This window comes from Notolepis coatsorum, assembly GCF_963971535.1.
Source record: "Notolepis coatsorum genome assembly, chromosome: 17".
Lineage (NCBI taxonomy): Eukaryota > Metazoa > Chordata > Actinopteri > Aulopiformes > Paralepididae > Notolepis > Notolepis coatsorum.
The window spans coordinates 20,804,225-20,822,425 of record NC_140181.1 but is presented as its reverse complement, the minus strand read 5'-3'; the positions used below and the strand labels follow the sequence as shown (position 1 = coordinate 20,822,425).

At 42.7% G+C, this 18,201-nt stretch overlaps 1 protein-coding gene across 1 annotated transcript in view; it reads left to right on the top strand.

The window, feature by feature from the left end:
* The window catches only part of plxnb1a (plexin b1a), a gene marked incomplete at both ends in the record, with an annotated part of 119,870 nt that extends 102,260 nt beyond the window's left edge, over positions 1 to 17,610 (top strand). The window contains 10 exons of the mRNA XM_084333370.1: positions 900 to 1,071; positions 2,102 to 2,205; positions 2,724 to 2,808; positions 7,002 to 7,174; positions 8,646 to 8,806; positions 11,233 to 11,380; positions 12,268 to 12,332; positions 16,221 to 16,296; positions 16,740 to 16,814; positions 17,506 to 17,610. Of these exons, the coding sequence (XP_084189496.1) occupies positions 900 to 1,071; positions 2,102 to 2,205; positions 2,724 to 2,808; positions 7,002 to 7,174; positions 8,646 to 8,806; positions 11,233 to 11,380; positions 12,268 to 12,332; positions 16,221 to 16,296; positions 16,740 to 16,814; positions 17,506 to 17,610 (1,164 nt within the window). The remainder of the gene's footprint in view (positions 1 to 899; positions 1,072 to 2,101; positions 2,206 to 2,723; positions 2,809 to 7,001; positions 7,175 to 8,645; positions 8,807 to 11,232; positions 11,381 to 12,267; positions 12,333 to 16,220; positions 16,297 to 16,739; positions 16,815 to 17,505) is intronic.
* Positions 17,611 to 18,201: the final 591 nt, after the last annotated feature.

Here is an 18,201-nt window from a genome sequence, read left to right as displayed (position 1 = left end):
TTCGGAGACAGCCCTAACACACACACACACACACACACACACACACACACACACACACACACACACACACACACACACACACACACACACACACACACTCAGTAGCTCTAGTGTCGGAGGAAAGCCTTGTATTTCTAATGGATTAAAACAAGCTTGATTTCGAGCGGTTAGGTGGCGTAGCGGAGATTGCGTTCGTCACCAACCCCGGAGCTGTGAGCTGGATTCGCCTGTTCGAGTCCAGCTCACAGCTCCGGGGTTGTCACCAGCTTGGCTGGCCGTTCACACTAATACAATTGGCTGTATTAGAGGGTGGGAGAAGCTGGCGGGGTGGGTCCGGGTCGTTGTAAACAGCGACTCCTACAGTTCGGTCGGGGCGCCTGCTAAGCGCGGATAGGACCTGAGTGGGGTAGTGTGGTCCTCCCACACGCTACGCCCTCTCAGGGAGGATCCGCGCTGCCAGGTGAAAAGAAGCGGTTGATTGGCTGGACGTGTGTCGGAGGAAGCACGTGATAGCCTCCACTCTCCCAGATGATCTGACTGTGGGGGGTAAGTGCGCAGCGACCAGGAAGGGGATTGGGAATTGGCATACGACTAACATTGGGATGGGAGAAAATCGGAGGAAAAATGGAGGGGGAAAAAGATTAAAAAAAAAAAAAAAGCTTGATTTCAGATAGATGGCGACTGGACTGCATGGTATTATTCAGTGGAATTCTATTTTTATGGTTATAAAAATGCACGTCACCAATCTGAAAATCAAAAAGTTTTGATAAGCGGACTTTTTGGAGATATTCGTTCTATTAGCAGAAAAAGACACTCTTCCTTTTTGGTGTACAACAAACGTATGAATGAAAACACACAGTCAGTAGTGCAACTCTCGCTCTCCCTACTCCCTCTCTCAGACCCTGAACGTCCTGACGCCAGCTGTAGGGGCGGGCGGTGCCACCACCCCGTCAGTGCCAGGCAAGGTGCTGGACTGTGACACCATCACTCAGGTGAAGGAGAAGCTTCTGGAACAAACCTGGAAGGGGACGTCGTTCTCCCAGAGGCCGCACTCAGACTCCCTGAACCTCGGTCAGTCCACGGGTCCATTCCAAAGGTTTATAGATGTGTGCTCGTGTTTCTTCCTTGCATCCCCCTCCTTGATTCCTCAGTGAAACGTCACAGGGAAACCAGGAAGAGATGCGAGGAGACAAGAAGGCGGAGGAACCAAACGCGTTGGAAATTCGTCTTCTCCAGAGTCAGACAAGAAGATAGATACCGATTTCCTCTCTGTGCGTTCAGTAGAAAGCTATCCGGCTGCGAGCTACTGTAGCCTAGCTCAGCACAAATGATATTGTTCATATTCACCGGTTGAACCTGAGCTGTACGGTATTATAGAGATAATGTGTGAATTCTATTTTAGGGTGGATTAAACATAAGCATTTGATTCAAATATATATTGATATTGTGGATTTGAATCTGTAAAACTAAACTCACATATTGGGTTCAGTGATGTTGATGTTAATTATTGATTATTGTTAATGATGAACAGAATATCACAAGTTACTCAATTCTATTTTTGAAAAGTTGACTGACTGTAATCCTGCCTTGTGAAATACCATAGAACAGTGGAACAAAAGAATCCACCATGACCTTCACTTAGAAGGACTTACTGTGGACACTTCAGGCGCTTGGGCACATGGGATGTCAGTCATCGGATCCTGACCAGAGCTGGGAGATATTGAGGGGAAAAGAAAACTCATGATATACAAAACAACCCCCCCCCCCCCAATAACGATGGAAAATACAATGTCACATAATCCATTTGAAGTGGACTGTGTGGTAATGGGAAGTGTGATAAAGTATCAAACTGAAACTGTAGTTTTCAAATAACCTTCCCAAATATTTCAGAAATTATTTTGTGACAAATCGGACTTAATATTAACTTTTATTTCCCCACAAATGTAGACGACAGAACTGAATTCATGATATTGAAGAAAAAGAAACATGACACGATAACACAGATGGACAATGGGTGATAATCACCAGTATATTATTACATGTACATTACTACATGTAGTACACCGACTGAGATGTGATGGGCGGTGTGTTTTCTCTCCAGAGTGGCGTGCAGGAGTGGCAGGTCACCTGATACTGTCGGATGAGGACCTGACATCAGTGGTACAAGGGTCCTGGAAGCGACTCAACACACTTCAGCACTACAAGGTCATACAGGCACACACACCTCTTTACAGTGGCTACAATTTTGTTGAATCACAGTGTATATTTGACTCTCACCAGCTTGGTTATATATATATATATACATTTACTTATAGAGTTAAATATATACGCTGTGATTTTTGTGGTTAATTTTTGTCATTATTATTATCTGGTAAATACAACTCCACACATCTGTACACACACACACACAGAAACTGTACACAAACACACATGGACATGAATGCCTGGCGAGGTAAACGGATGTGGCCTTTTACTGGCCTATGAGAGCAGAAATAGGACGAGGAAATCGTCACGTTTGGTCCAAATGAAACACGATTCCACTGGGGAAATAAAACAGTTTGGAACTAAAAACAGGTTGCTGAAGTCATTGCTCGACTTAAAAGTAACATGTTAGCGTCCGCTCTGGTTTTGCTGATGTCCTGAACCCCCGACTCAAAGCCAATAGGTCCCCGCTGTTCAATCACACTGAGTTAACCTGAAGGACACTCCTTTCCGTTGTGCAGGTACCAGATGGAGCGACGGTCGCTCTGGTCCCCAGGAGCACCAAACTCCACCACCACGACAGCCACGACTACATGCCTGGAGAGAGTGAGTGTTCTTACAGCGCATTCTTTTTATTTTCAATTTTCATCAAACAACACAACATCAACATCAATAATAACTAGGGACACCGATATTATCGGCCGATATTGGCATAAAAATGTGATATCGGAAAATATCTGTATCGGTTTTCAATTTTTTTTATTTTTTTTTACATTTATTTAACCTTTTTTACCCAGGCAAGCAAGTAAGAACAAATTATTATTTTATTTATTGTCAAAGTATGCATAATGTTGTGTTAATCCCGGGTAGACATCCACTTTAACACCTGATAATTACCACCTGATAATTATCATTAATCAGCTAACCATTAGGCCTACCATTTCCATACCAATAGGGGGAGCAATCATTCCAAATGACCAAAATTATTCTGTTTCATTATAAACATATACACAATATAGAATATAGAATAAGTTTAAATCTAAATATCAACACATGATGGTCAAAAAGAAAACATTTAAATAATAAGCAATATGGCTCCAACAATGTCTGATGCATCTATCATCTTGCATCCTCCATTTGCGTGGCAGAAAGTCGCAGCGTGAAAGTGTTCTTTCTCGAATTGTGTGGTAGAGTAGAACTGAATGTGTTCACTGCGATACTGTAGAATGGTGCCCAACCAGTCGATCGCGATCGACAGGTAGATCACGGGCTGATTTCAAGTAGATCTCGATTAATAAAATTCGATTTTTTTTTTGCAAAATCAACTCTGCCTCTCCTTGTTAACTACAACAAGCAATGCTGTTTGTTATTTAAGATGAGGTCGGACTCGGCACTGACAGATTTGTGTTCATTATGCTGCTTTTATAAAGCCTCAAATGACGGCTTACAATATACAATTTTGGCTGGTAGCTCTCGTCTAGGTGGTAAATTAAAAAGTAGATCTTGGTTCAAAAAAGGTTGGGCACCCCTGATCCATTGGTTTTACTGTGTCTATGACAGAGATGAACAGTAGGTGGCACTGTCTCATTGTATGTTTCCTCTAACCGAGAACAAGATTGGTCCTCATTCTCGAATGGACATACGTGAAAGTTACCAAGGACTTCCTTTGTAACTCTTTTTTACGAACTTCTTCGGCATTCTCGAACGGCTTTTTATTGTAAATTCGTTGTAGGGTTTATGTAGGATTTACGAACTCGAAAAGGCAGCCGTGAGTCGGACAGATCGGTGTGCGCCCGTGTTTTTAACAGCTTTCTTTGGGAGAAGTCCTTGGGGATTGCCGTCACTTCGATTCTACAGACATCCACGTAATTAAATAATTCGAATGATAAAAAATACGACCATGTCTCGATGTATTGGCGTGCACCCGAGTTTATAACAGCTTTCTTTGGGAGAAGTCCTTGGGGATTGCCGTCACTTAGATTCTACAGACATCCATGGAATTAAATAATTATAATGATAATAAATACAACAATATTTGTATCATTAACAATTATGTTTTACATTTATAGTCATGAAAATAAATGAAACATGAAAATAAATAAATAAATAAGAACTAAACCGGATATAGTGGAATAGACTAAGAATAGATTAACAAATTCCATATAAATCTATAGCTTATTAACATGCAGCAGCTGTATTGTGAGGATACTGTACATACAAGTACACACTGTACACACACACGCATGCGCTCCGTAGCGTGAAAGCAATTCGCAACTGATAAAAATTTGATTAGATTCAAATGTATTGTCATCATACAGCACAAGTACAATACAATTGTAACATTTATTTCTATTGCTTAGAAATAAATACATGCATGGAGAAATGGCTTGGTGTGGCAGGCTCAGAGTGCGCGCACGCACACACACACACACTCACACACACGTACTGTATACGTGTGTAATGAATCGTTCCAGCAACAGCGTGCAACAGTACGCAGTCATTCAGTATTGACACTACTAAATTAGATGTAAAAAAAATTGAATCCCTACCCACCTTCAAAACCGCTCTCAAAGAGCACCTACGGGAGACTGCAATTCAAAACTGGCCTTGGTAAATGTCCAAACCCCGTCCAATGTACAGTTTCTTCCCCCTCAAATGTATATATTCTTTTAGAAACTGTCTGTAAATAAACAGTACTGTATGTCGTGTATGTCATAAATGTTATGATGAATTGAAAATGGGGGACCCTGATGTAAACAAGACAAAGGTCTTTCTCTGGTCTGCATCCCCTTAACAATAAGTGTGTATTGAGCCGTACTGTATTGTACCCATTCTGCAATCTGTTAATAAAATGTTCAATCAATCAATCAATCAATCAATCAATGTCACGCTAAGATGTCATGTTCTCTAGGGCGGCTGGGTGGCGCAGCGGAGATTGCGCTCGTCACCAATGCGAGAGACTCCGGTCTCGAATCCAGGTGTCAGCATTGCCTCTGGCTTGGGCCAGCCGGCATACTAACTCGTTTGGCTGAGTTAGCGGGAGGGAAGTCGTGGGTGGTAATCTGGCGTTGTGGACAGCGACTCCTACAGGTCAGGTCTGGGCGCCTGCACAGCAAAATACAGGAAGTGGTGAAGGCAGCGTCACCTCCCATGCATTACACAAAAAAAAATATGTCATCTTCTACAGTAGGACTACTATAATACCTAATAAAACAAGTCATTAAGATAATATTATATAGGCCTACTTTGCTGGAATGATTCATTTTGCACATATACAGTGTGTGTGTGTGTGTGTGTGTGTGTGTACAGTATCGTCACAATAGAGCTGCTGCATAGTTAATACGCTATAGATTTATATGGAATTCGTTAATCTATTCTTAGTCTATTCCACTATATCCTCGCAATTGGTTTTAGTTCCTATTTATTTAGTTAGTGTGTGTGTGTGTGTGTGTAATGCTCACAATGCCTCATTGAGTCATGACTATAAATGCTAAACGTAATTGTTAATGATACAAATATTGTCGTATTTATCTTTATTATAATTATTTAATTTCGAGGATGTCTGTAGAATCGACTTGAATGCAATCACCAACTATTTATCCCAAATGAAGCCCTTTACCAGTTTCATCACCTGTGCATTGTATGTTACTATTGCACTTTACTGTTTCATTTGCACTCAAGTCAAGTCAATAGTTTTATTTGTCACGGCATACAAGTATACAATGAAATGCGGGTGGTCTTGCCCGCAACGATGTGCAATACAGTAGTACAACATATAATGGAATCCAATAACAATAAACAACATTGTGCAATAAACAGGTTGGATGTTGTATTGTACTTACATGTACATACTATTGTGCTGTATGATGACAATATATTTGAATCTAATCTAATTTGGATCAGTCGCAAATCGCTTCCACGCTACCTGTTGAATACCGGGGTCAGCACAGAGCAGACGCAATGCTGGGCCTCTCGCTTACGTTTTGCACACGGCCCTCACCTTATAAGGAGCTGGCGGGTGTTTCTGTATGCAAATTCAGGGTCTACGAGAACGCGCTTCCAGTTTAAGAATGTGAGTTTAAGTTTAAGTTTTTAATTCATGTGAACCCAGCTGCGATGATTTTGGCCACTTATGGAGACTGTTTCACGCATTCAGGAATCCTGAGGATTTTTGTAAATGTGTTAGTACAAACTTTTGACAAAGATATTTACAAAGGTACTTACGAACATGTTCGAGAATGAGGACCATTGTCTGCAAGTTTGCTTCTGACACACACATGGCACATACACATGTACATGTACATACACACGCACGTTTACTTTGCATTCATTCCCTAACCGCTAACCCTACCCTTAACCATAACAACTACCGATATATGCCTAACTCTAACCTAACCTAACCATAACCTAATCCTAACCTTAACCTAACACTAACCTTAACCTAAACCTAACCCTAATGTAACACTGACGCAAAAATCATAATTTTCCAAATTGGGGTAAATCTTTTCCTCAATTGACCTCAATCAATTGTAGTCTAAAATATATTTATGTTGTTGATTTTAGGCTAAGTCAGAAACACATAATAATAATGCAGGACCTGTCGCAGAGGTCTTTATTCGGCATGCAACGACACTCAATGTTTTAGCGGCACACACAGTGGTTCGTTTTTAACACACACACACCGGAACACACACGCATGCATTGTCTTTTTAGGATCGCCGATGCGATACTTGTCTGCGCTTAACCCATCCCGTCGTCCTTCCCCCCAAAAAACACTATTTGTGTGTCTCTCTTGCCAGAGACCCCTATGCTGGATGATGGAGAGGAGGGAGGCGTAAGGCTGTGGCACCTGGTGAAGGCCAGCGAGGAGTCTGAACTCCCCAAGCACAGGAGGGGCAGCGTGAGGGAGCGAGGAGGAGAGAGGGCCAAGGCCATCCCTGAGATCTACCTCACACGGCTGCTGTCTATGAAGGTACGGTAGGAGACAGTGTGGATATTCTTCAGCCTCCTAAGGTGGTAGAGGTGTTGTTGGGCCTTCTTTACCACATGATTTGTGTGAACATCCCAGGTGAGTTTGTCGGTGATGTGAACACCGAGGAACTTAAAACGGCTGACTCTCTCCACTGCAGCCCCGTCAATGGTAATGGGGTCCAGCTTCTCTCCCTTTCTCCTGTAGTCTATGACCAGCTCTTTGGTTTTGTCCACATTGAGAGAGAGGTTGTTCTCCTGGCACCACTTTGCCAGGTTGTCAACATCTCTCCTGTAGGCCGTTTTCGTCACTTTTGGTGATTCGGCCTATCACTGTGGTGTCATCGGCAAATTTAATCACCGTGTTGGAGCTGTGCGTGGCTACGCAGTCATAGGTGTACAGTGAGTAGAGGAGAGGGCTCAGGACACAGCCCTGGGGGGCTCCAGTGTTGAGTCAGGGGGGCGGAGGTGTGAGGGCCCATCCTTACCACCTGGCGTTGATCCTAAAGGAAGTCCAGGATCCAGTCACACAGACTGGGGTTCACTCCTAGTTCCCTGAGCTTGGTGTCGAGTCTGGCGGGGACTATGGTGTTGAACGCTGAGCTGTAGTCCACAAACAGCATCCTCACATAGTTCCCCGCCTTCTCCAGGTGGGTGGTGGCCTCATGTAGTGTTGTGGCTATTGCATCTTCTATGGATCTGTTTTGTCTGTAGGCGTATATTGGCGTTTGTCCAGGCTGAGCGGTAGGTTATTGTTGAGCAGTGTCTTGATGTGCTTCTCAAAGCATTTACTCAGTATGGGGATGAGAGCAACTGGGTGCCAGTCATTGAGGCTCGTTACCTTGCTCTTTTTTGGTACTGGCACAATGTGGGCTGATTTGAAGCAGGAGACTCAAGGAGAGGGACAGGTTGAATAAGTATGTCCGTGACCGCCGTATTCCCTGCCGTATTCCCTGCATCTTTTGTTGTCAAATAAATCTGTCTATCAACTTTCTTGCCATGAAAGACAAGGATATGTGCCAAAATATTCAGAAAATCTAGTTGCTTTTCTCAGATTCTCTTTTCTTTTCAGATTCTCTCTTTTTTTTTTTTCTCCGGTGACAATTCTCTGTTTAAGCCCAGTATTGGCTTGATATCCGATACCAGTAATGATATGGGTCCATGAGATTACTTGGGACATGTTGTTCCTAATGAAGCCCATGCTGTAGGGATAGCTTGATGATTGGTGACAGCATGGGGGTGACAGCAGCACATCTTCAATACAATGTCAGTTTTCAACAGATGTATATTTTTTGAGCGTGTCCATAATTCTATCAGGTTAGTTCTACTAACTAGAGTACAGATTTGTGAACCTCTCCCACCACTGCACATAGCAATTAGCTATGCTTCAAATAATTTCAATTACTTACATTTCTCCCTCTCTCTCTCTCTCTCCATCTCTCTCTGTCCCTTTCTCGTCCTCTGTTGTCTTTCAGGGGACGCTACAGAAGTTTGTAGACGACCTGTTCACAGTGATCCTAAGCACCAGTCGGCCGGTGCCCCTGGCTGTCAAGTACTTCTTTGACATGTTGGATGAACAGGCTCTGAAGCACAACATCACAGACCCGGAGACCATCCACATCTGGAAAACCAACAGGTAACAGACCCAGAGACCATCCACATCTGGAAAACCAACAGGTAACAGACCCGGAGACCATCCACATCTGGAAAACCAACAGGTAACAGACCCGGAGACCATCCACATCTGGAAAACCAACAGGTAACAGACCCAGGCAGAGACCATCCACATCTGGAAAACCAACAGGTAACAGACCCGGAGACCATCCACATCTGGAAAACCAACAGGTAACAGACCCGGAGACCATCCACATCTGGAAAACCAACAGGTAACAGACCCAGAGACCATCCACATCTGGAAAACCAACAGGTAACAGACCCGGAGACCATCCACATCTGGAAAACCAACAGGTAACAGACCCGGAGACCATCCACATCTGGAAAACCAACAGGTAACAGACCCGGAGACCATCCACATCTGGAAAACCAACAGGTAACAGACCCAGAGACCATCCACATCTGGAAAACCAACAGGTAACAGACCCGGAGACCATCCACATCTGGAAAACCAACAGGTAACAGACCCGGAGACCATCCACATCTGGAAAACCAACAGGTAACAGACCCGGAGACCATCCACATCTGGAAAACCAACAGGTAACAGGGAAGAGAGCACCACACGGGGATCCTGCAGATACATCATGTAGCTGTGGTCTGGCAACCCCCAAGGGTCCTCGAGGAGGGAGCCTACCAGCCCCCCCCCCCCCCCCCCCCCCCCCACAGAAAAAACATGGAATAGTTACATTTTACTATTTAATTCACTAGAAATTAAGCCCAATGAGAGAATACTGTATAGCGGAGACTATTTTGATCCATTTCACTTTCTCCATTGTTACCTCACTATTGAGTAGAGTAGACAGACTTCATCCTACATCTAATAATGAAACGTCTTCTCAGATGGGAGTCCCTGAGACAAGGCGGTCCCTGGCCTTGTCTACATGTGGGGTCACTGTGGGGTCACTGTGGGGTCCTCAAAGTGCAATCCATGTAGTAGTAAAACATTTATGATATACTGCATTTGATGGAATTTTATTGAAATCCTAACTTCACATTTGTACTGCAAATCATGGTATATCGTTAGTCTGGCATTTTCATGTTCTTTGTTGTATTCATGTATCCTGGTACAGTAACTTAGATCATTCATACAGTGGCCCTGTTGAACACTGATTGGTTGGGAGGAGGGCATTTATTTAGCTAAATACCATACATATTGGCCAACAAAGCATAATTACAAAGGATGCACCGATATGAAAGATTTGGCCAGTACCTATAACCGATATTAACATTTATCTTATGGCCAATATTACCAATGTCGATATGATCTGTATAAATAAAACTAATTTCTAATCAAAATTTGTGTATACTATTTATACTATATACTATACTATACATACTGAAACAACGTTCAATCCTAAACTGGGTCATTGTCACATACAAGTAACATTACATTTACATTTACATTTTACATTTAGTCATTTAGCTGACGCTTTTATCCAAAGCGACATACAAGTTCTGTACGACAAGTCATCAGGACAAATCTATCAGCTTGAGTAACAATGTTCATCAAAGTGTTGAGTGCTACAGTGTAGGTTAGTATATTAGGACAAGTGCATGACAATAAGGTTAGTTAGGGCTACCCAGTAATGCCCTGAACAGGCTACAATATGTCCAAAATTCTGCTGCCAGGGTTCTCACCCGCACCAAGTCCTGGCACCACATCACCCCCACCCTCATCCACCTCCACTGGCTTCCAGTCAAGTCCCGCATCAATTTCAAGATCCTCCTCATCACCTACAAAGCCCTTCACTCCCTTGCCCCCCGGTACCTATCGGACCTCCTCCATCCCCACATTCCGCCCCGGAGGCTGCGGTCCTCTGACTCCGGTCTCCTCTCCATCCCCACCACCAACATGCGGACTGTTGGGCCCAGAGCCTTCTCTGTGGCCGCACCCACCCTCTGGAACTCACTCCCTCCAAACATCCGTAGTGCCACATCCCTGCACTCCTTCAAATCCCAACTCAAAACCCACCTTTTCACCAAATTTGTAAATGACTGCCTGATTTCCCCTTTTTCTTTCTTTTCTTTCCTTTTGATTAATATTTTGTTTTTACGTTGTTCCCTGTCCCCCTCCCTTAGCTGTTAAGCGCCTTGGGTCTCCTGAAAGGCGCTATATAAATTTAAGATATTATTATTATTAGATTCTTTTTTTTTTTTATATGTTTCTGCCCAGTTTTGCTTATCGGACTGATCCCGATATACATATGAAAGAATCACAGATACTGGCCGATATCAATATGGTCAATTTATGACCGTGCATCCCTAATAATAATTACCCTTCCAAATGTGCTATTTCCTCGTTGTCCTTGCCAGTTCATCATCACTGACATTCAAATTCTAATAATCGTTCCACATAATGTGTTGTCTTGTTGTTATCTTCCCGGCCAGTTTGCCACTGAGGTTCTGGATCAACGTGCTGAAGAACCCCCAGTTCATCTTCGACGTCCAGGCGTCGGACCACGTGGACGCGGTGCTGTCCGTCATCGCTCAGACCTTCATGGACTCCTGCACCATCGCTGACCACAAACTGGGACGGGTGAGACAGTTTCACCGTCACATCTAGGGGGGGACCACTGTAGCAGAGTAGCCTGAAGCCTAATATCTCCCTTGGCCTGAAGCCTAGTAAGTCTAATAACGTCCTTGGCCTGAAGCCTAGTAAGTCTAATAACGTCCTTGGCCTGAAGCCTAGTAAGTCTAATAACTTCCTTGGCCTGAAGCCTAGTAAGTCTAATATCTCCCTTGGCCTGAAGCCTAGTAAGCCTAGTATCTCCCTTTGGCTGAAGCCTAGTAAGCCTAATAACTTCCTTAGCCTCTGCCTAGTAAGTCTAATAACTTCCTTGGCCTCAGCCTAGTAAGCCTAATAACTTCCTTAGCCTCTGCCTAGTAAGCCTAATAACTTCCTTAGCCTCTGCCTAGTAAGTCTAATAACTTCCTTGGCCTCAGCCTAGTAAGCCTAATAACTTCCTTAGCCTCTGCCTAGTAAGCCTAATAACTTCCTTGGCCTCAGCCTAGTAAGCCTAATAACTTCCTTAGCCTCTGCCTAGTAAGCCTAATAACTTCCTTGGCCTCAGCCTAGTAAGCCTAATAACTCCATGTGTCTGCGTGGGTTTCCTCTGAGTACACAGGTTTCCCCACACCGTAAAAATACATTGTTCAGCGATTCATTAAAAATCTGTTGAATGACCACATGGAAAATCATGTTGGGGGGGGGCGTTCGTAAGTCCATTGATGGGTCTCTCACGTATCTGGATATCAGTTTTTCTTTTTTTAAACATTTTCACTCAGGGATATGATAAATATACTGTAGACCCAGTAAACACGTTACTACACATGTCATGTAAGGACACTCCAGAGACCCATAGTTATTAACAAACACAGGCTGTGCTTCTGTCTCATGTTTGATTATCTGTGTTCCCTCTGTAGGACTCTCCTATCAACAAGTTGCTGTATGCCAGAGACATCCCGCGCTATAAACACATGGTGGAGAGGTGAGGATATACCTGTGGCCCCACTGACTCTGGGTATAAAACACTAGAGTGGAGCGGTGGATATGTCACTGACTCTGGGTGGATATGTCAGCCTGTGGCCCCACTGACTCTGGGTATAAAACACTCTGGTAGCATGGAGGGGAGGGGTGGATATGTCAGCCTGTGGCCCCACTGACTCTGGGTATAAAACACTCTGGTAGCATGGAGGGGAGGGGTGGATATGTCAGCCTGTGGCCCCACTGACTCTGGGTATAAAACACTCCCGGAAGCATGGAGGGGAGGGGTGGATATGTCAGCCTGTGGCCCCACTGACTCTGGGTATAAAACACTCAGGGGAGGATGGAGGGGTGGATATGTCAGCCTGTGGCCCCACTGACTCTGGGTATAAAACACTCAGTGGAGGATGGAGGGGTGGATATGTCAGCCTGTGGCCCCACTGACTCTGGGTATAAAACACTCAGGGGAGGATGGAGGGGTGGATATGTCAGCCTGTGGCCCCACTGACCCTGGGTATAAAACACTCAGGGGAGGATGGAGGGGTGGATATGTCAGCCTGTGGCCTCACTGACTCTGGGTATAAAACACTCTGGTAGCATGGAGGGGTGGATATGTCAGCCTGTGGCCCCACTGACCCTGGGTATAAAACACTGACAGCATAGAGGGGAGGGGTGGGGATAAAGAGAAAGCACTGCATAATAACGACATGCTTAGCAACTGATTTGATCTTGTTTTCAGACTCAACAACCTAAAATAATGTTCAAGGAACAGTGGTCCTCATTCTCGAACGTGTTTGTAAGTGCCTTGGTAAATATCTTGGTAAAACGTTCGCAGGTGTGCTCCGTTGAATGAAATACGTCATTCATTCTTAAACTGAAATGCGCGTTCTCGTCGAATGATTTTGCATACAGACGCACCCCGCCAGCTCCTTATAAGGCGAGGTTTGGCATTGCCATCCACCATGCTATTCAACAGAAGCATTTGCCACTGTTCTCAAACGGAGATTATATTAGATTCAAATGTATTGTCACCATACAGCACAAGTACAATACAGCACGAGAGCACACACACACATGCGCGCGTGCTCCATAGCGCAACAGCGATTTGCGAATCCAGATGATAATAATATTTTATATAATCGCCCAAAATGAGATTCGATTAGATTCAAATGTATTGTCACCATACAGCACAAGTACAATACAGCACGAGAGCACACACACACACACATAGACGTGCACGCTCCATAGCGCGACAGCGATTTGTGACTCCATAATAATATTTTATATAATCTCCCAAAATGAGATTAGATTAGATTCTGTATATGTATATATATATATATGTGCGAAATGAATTGTTCCAGCAGTAGGCCTCTATTATTCTAATGACTTGTTTTATTAGGTATTAAAGTAGTATGTCCTACTGTAGAACATGACATATTAGCATGACATCTCATTGTAATGTCAATAATTAACCTTCCACTGCACGATTGGCTCTTGACAAGCGTATGTACAGTACAGTATCTTCACTAAGCTGCCTGGCTCACAGGTCTGCTGCATCTTAATAACCCAATCGCATGATATACTGGAATAGACTAAGAATAGATTATCGAATTCCACATAAATCTATAGTTCATTAACAATGCAGCAGCTGATACTGTACACACACGCGCACGCTCCATAGCGCGACAGCGATTTGCGACTCCAAATGATAATCTTTTATATAATCTTCCAACATGAGATTAGATTAGATTCAAATGTATCGTCTTCATACAGCACAAGTACAATAAAACGAAAATAAGTTTGGCATCCAACCAGAGTGCAGATGTAAGTACAATCAAGCCGTTTCTACACTGGCTCTTAGATGTGCAATCAATGTAATAAATAAATAAAACCAACAATAAATAATATAAGAATAACAAGACGGTATATGGAATATTAATAGTATATTCTACTATAACTATATCCGCGGCGATCGGTTTCGTTTTTATTTATTTGTTTATTTTCTGACATGGTTGCTGAGTCATGGCTATAAATGTAAAACATAATTGTTAATGATACAAATAGTGTCGTATTTATTATCATTACAATTATTTAATTCCACGGATGTCTGTCATATCAAAGTGATATTGGCATGACATATTTAGCATGACATCTCATTGTAATGTCAATACTGGCTTGTCAAGAGCCAATCACGCAGTCTTTCAGTATTGACATTACAATGAGATATCATGCTAATATGTCATGTTCTACAGTAGGATGTACAGTACTACTATAATACCTAATAAAACAATTCATTAGAATAATAGAGGCCTACTGCTGGAACGATTAATTTCGCACATATATATATACAGCAGCATGTGTGTGTGTGTGTGTGTGTGTGTGTGTGTGTGTGTGTGTGTGTGTGTGTGTGTGTGTGTGTGTGTGTGTGTGTGTGTGTGTGTGTGTGTGTGTGTGTGTGTGTGTGTGTGTGTGTGTGTGTGTGTGTGTGTGTGTGTGTGTGTCACTAACGCATTTATTTCGTTTAGCAATGGAAGGAATATCAAACCAACAATAAATTATATCATAGAGAAGAAGGCAGTATATGGCATATTAATACAGTATAGTCCACTATATAGTACATTAGCTATATCCGCAGCGATCGGTTTAGTTCTTATTTATTTAGTTTGCGTGTGTGTGTGTGTAATGCTCACAATGCCTCATTGAGTCAGGACTATAAATGCAAAATGTAATTATTAATTATACAAATATTGTATTAATTATCATTATAATTATTTTATTCCACGGATGTCTGTAGTATCGGCAATCCCCAATGACTTGTCCCAGAGAAAGCTGTTGAAACCACGGGCGCACACTGGTCTGTCCGACTTACGACTGCCTTTTCGAGTACGTAAATCCTACATAAATCCTACAAAGAATTTACAATACCAAGCCCTTCGAGAATGCCGAATAAGTATGTAAATCGAGTTATGAAGGGAATCCTTGGTCAGTTTTACGTATGTCCGTTTCGAGAATGAGGACGAGTGTTTACAACCCCAGTAAGTAACTAACATAAAATATGACTGTGTTGTAACCTGGGATAAATTAACCAAAGGAAAAATAAACCAATGCCAACAACAAATGAGGTGAAAGAAAATTATATATTGTACAATTGATATATGACTAATACACAACAATGAAAATGGTGGATTCTGGAGACACAACCAAGGGGGGGGGGGGGGGGCTTGAATGATGCCAACGGAATGAACTTTATTATCTTTAGATAATAAAGTACTCAACCTCTACTGTCTTCAACTGTGAACGAACACAACTCGAACATACCATCTTTAGATAATAAAGTACTCAACCTCTACTGTTTTTAACTATGAGTGAACACAACACTCTAACTCACCATCTTTAGAAAATAAAGTACTCAACCTCTACTGTCTTTAACTATGAATGAACACAACACTCTAACTTCCCATCTTTAGATAATAAAGTACTCAACCTCTACTGTCTTTAACTATGAGTGAACACAACACTCTAACTCACCATCTTTAGAAAATAAAGTACCTCTACTGTCTTTAACTATGAATGAACACAACACTCTAACTTCCCATCTTTAGATAATAAAGTACTCAACCTCTACTGTCTTTAACTATGAGTGAACACAACACTCTAACTTCCCATCTTTAGATAATAATGTTTGCAAACATTGTAGCTCAGAAAACTTAAAACAGCGTTATACAGTATGGTTCTTCGTCTGAGGTACTCAATTCTTTCAACACTTTTAACATTGTTCTGTTTCTCTCTCTTTCTTGACTCTTTCTCCCTCTATCTTTCCCTCTTTCCTCTCTTTTTCTCTGCTTCTTTCTCCTTTTACCCCCCCCCCCTCTCTCCCCCTCCCTCTCTGTAGGTACTATGCTGACATTCGTCAGACTATCTCAGCGAGTGACCAGGAAATGAACTCCGCTCTAGCAGAACTCTCTCGGGTAACATACCAACTCTCTTTTCCTTTTGACTTCTAGGTTACAAACATGGTCAAAGATGTTAAATACTATACTTCAGGTGTACAACTTATTTGGTACCTAAAGCCCTGTCCAGATACAATTACAATGACAGGACTGTATGGGTAATTACATTTTCTTACAGTGTGCAAAATGTGCAAAAAAAAATTTTATAATAAAATGTAACAATTATTTTAGAAAATAGACCCACGTTATTTGTCAGCTCCTGATACCATTTCACCTCTTCACGCTGCTAGTAACCAATCACATGCCAGTCGTATAAAATGACAAACAAGGCTACACAATTCGCACTGCATGGGAGTATTTGCATGCAGCAACAGTTCTGAGGTGACCACGTGAACAAAGCCTAATACGTTTAAACCCATGTTTGAGCTGCATTTTTTAACATGTACCCCCTCCCAATGTAGAATTATGCTGGAGAAGTCAACTACCTAGTGGCCCTACATGAGCTGTACAAGTACATCAACAAGTACTATGATCAGGTACGTATTCTTATTCTCCAACATGCAGAAGGTTGTATGGTTGTCAATATTCCAATGTACAGTTTTGCTTGTACAGTTGTACAGTGTTCCCCCCCCACCCCTCCTACCCAACCCCACCCAACCTCCTCCAATGTACAGTTTTTACCTCAAATGTATATACTCCCTTTTCTGGACTCTTTTTGTATCACAAACAGTACTGTATTTGCAAATCTGGTATGTCATAAATGTATAGATGTAGCAGTACTGTCTATCTGTATGTCATGTATGTCATATATGTCCTGATTAATTGAAAATGGGGGACCCTGATGTAAACAAGACGAAAGTCTTTCTCTGGTCTGCATCCCCTTAACAATTGTGTGTATTGAGCTGTACTGTATTGTACCCATTCTGCAATCTGTTAATAAAGTTTTCAATCAATCAATCAATCAAAGGCTATAAAAAAGGCACATAGTCTTTGTTCTTAAAGGAATGACACGTTGGAATAAACGGAACTACACAAACAAGGTGCAAAGCCTCTATTCAACTCCCATTTAAAATCAGCCTTCATGACAGGTAATTTGGCTGGTAGACCATAAGATAAGGCTGCCGCCATAGAATGTTTGATATTGTCATGGAAATCGGCGTTTGTTTGTTTTTACAGTTTTTCTTTCAACTGTTTTCACTGAGTAACTGTCTGATCCTCTCTGCATAGATCATCACCGCCCTGGAGGAAGATGCCACGGCACAGAAGATGCAACTGGGCTACCGGCTTCAGCAGATCGCTGCCGCAGTAGAGAATAAGGTCACCGACCTATGACCCCAATGACCTTATGGATTTGACCATTGGCAGGACAGAGAGGGATGGGCCTCGATTCTAGGAGGGAGAAGGGGAATCTTCTCTGGAGGACGAAGCCGTGAAAGGAGAGCTTTGGGGTGGAATGAGAGCAACTCGGTTTGCGATTCCTTTGCGATGTTCCTGTCATTGTGACAGACCGGCTTACCGAAGGGAGAGTCGAGAGGACATTTCTCGGGAGGACAAATTGGGGAAGGAATTATTTGGACAAACGGAAAATCGATGTCTTCGGCGGGAAAGGAACTTAAATTTGTGTGATTTTCTACACATTGTGACAGACTGTCTTACCGCAGGAAATGCCAAGTTAACCATCAAACCGATTTGTCTTCGGCTGAGGGACGGATGCAACAATGGACGGACTGATGGAGACCAATGAAAGACATTACCAGTCCCTACTTACTGTAGCCATTTTGTCGAGAGGGGTTACTCGTGTAAAGACGTGTTTGTTCCCCATGGCTGTATCTTTGTGGAATCAAATTCTAAATGTGCACCTGGCCCTGAAGTTGGGAGAAAAACAGAGGCTACCCTGAGGGAGGCGGAGGAAACGGTACGGGA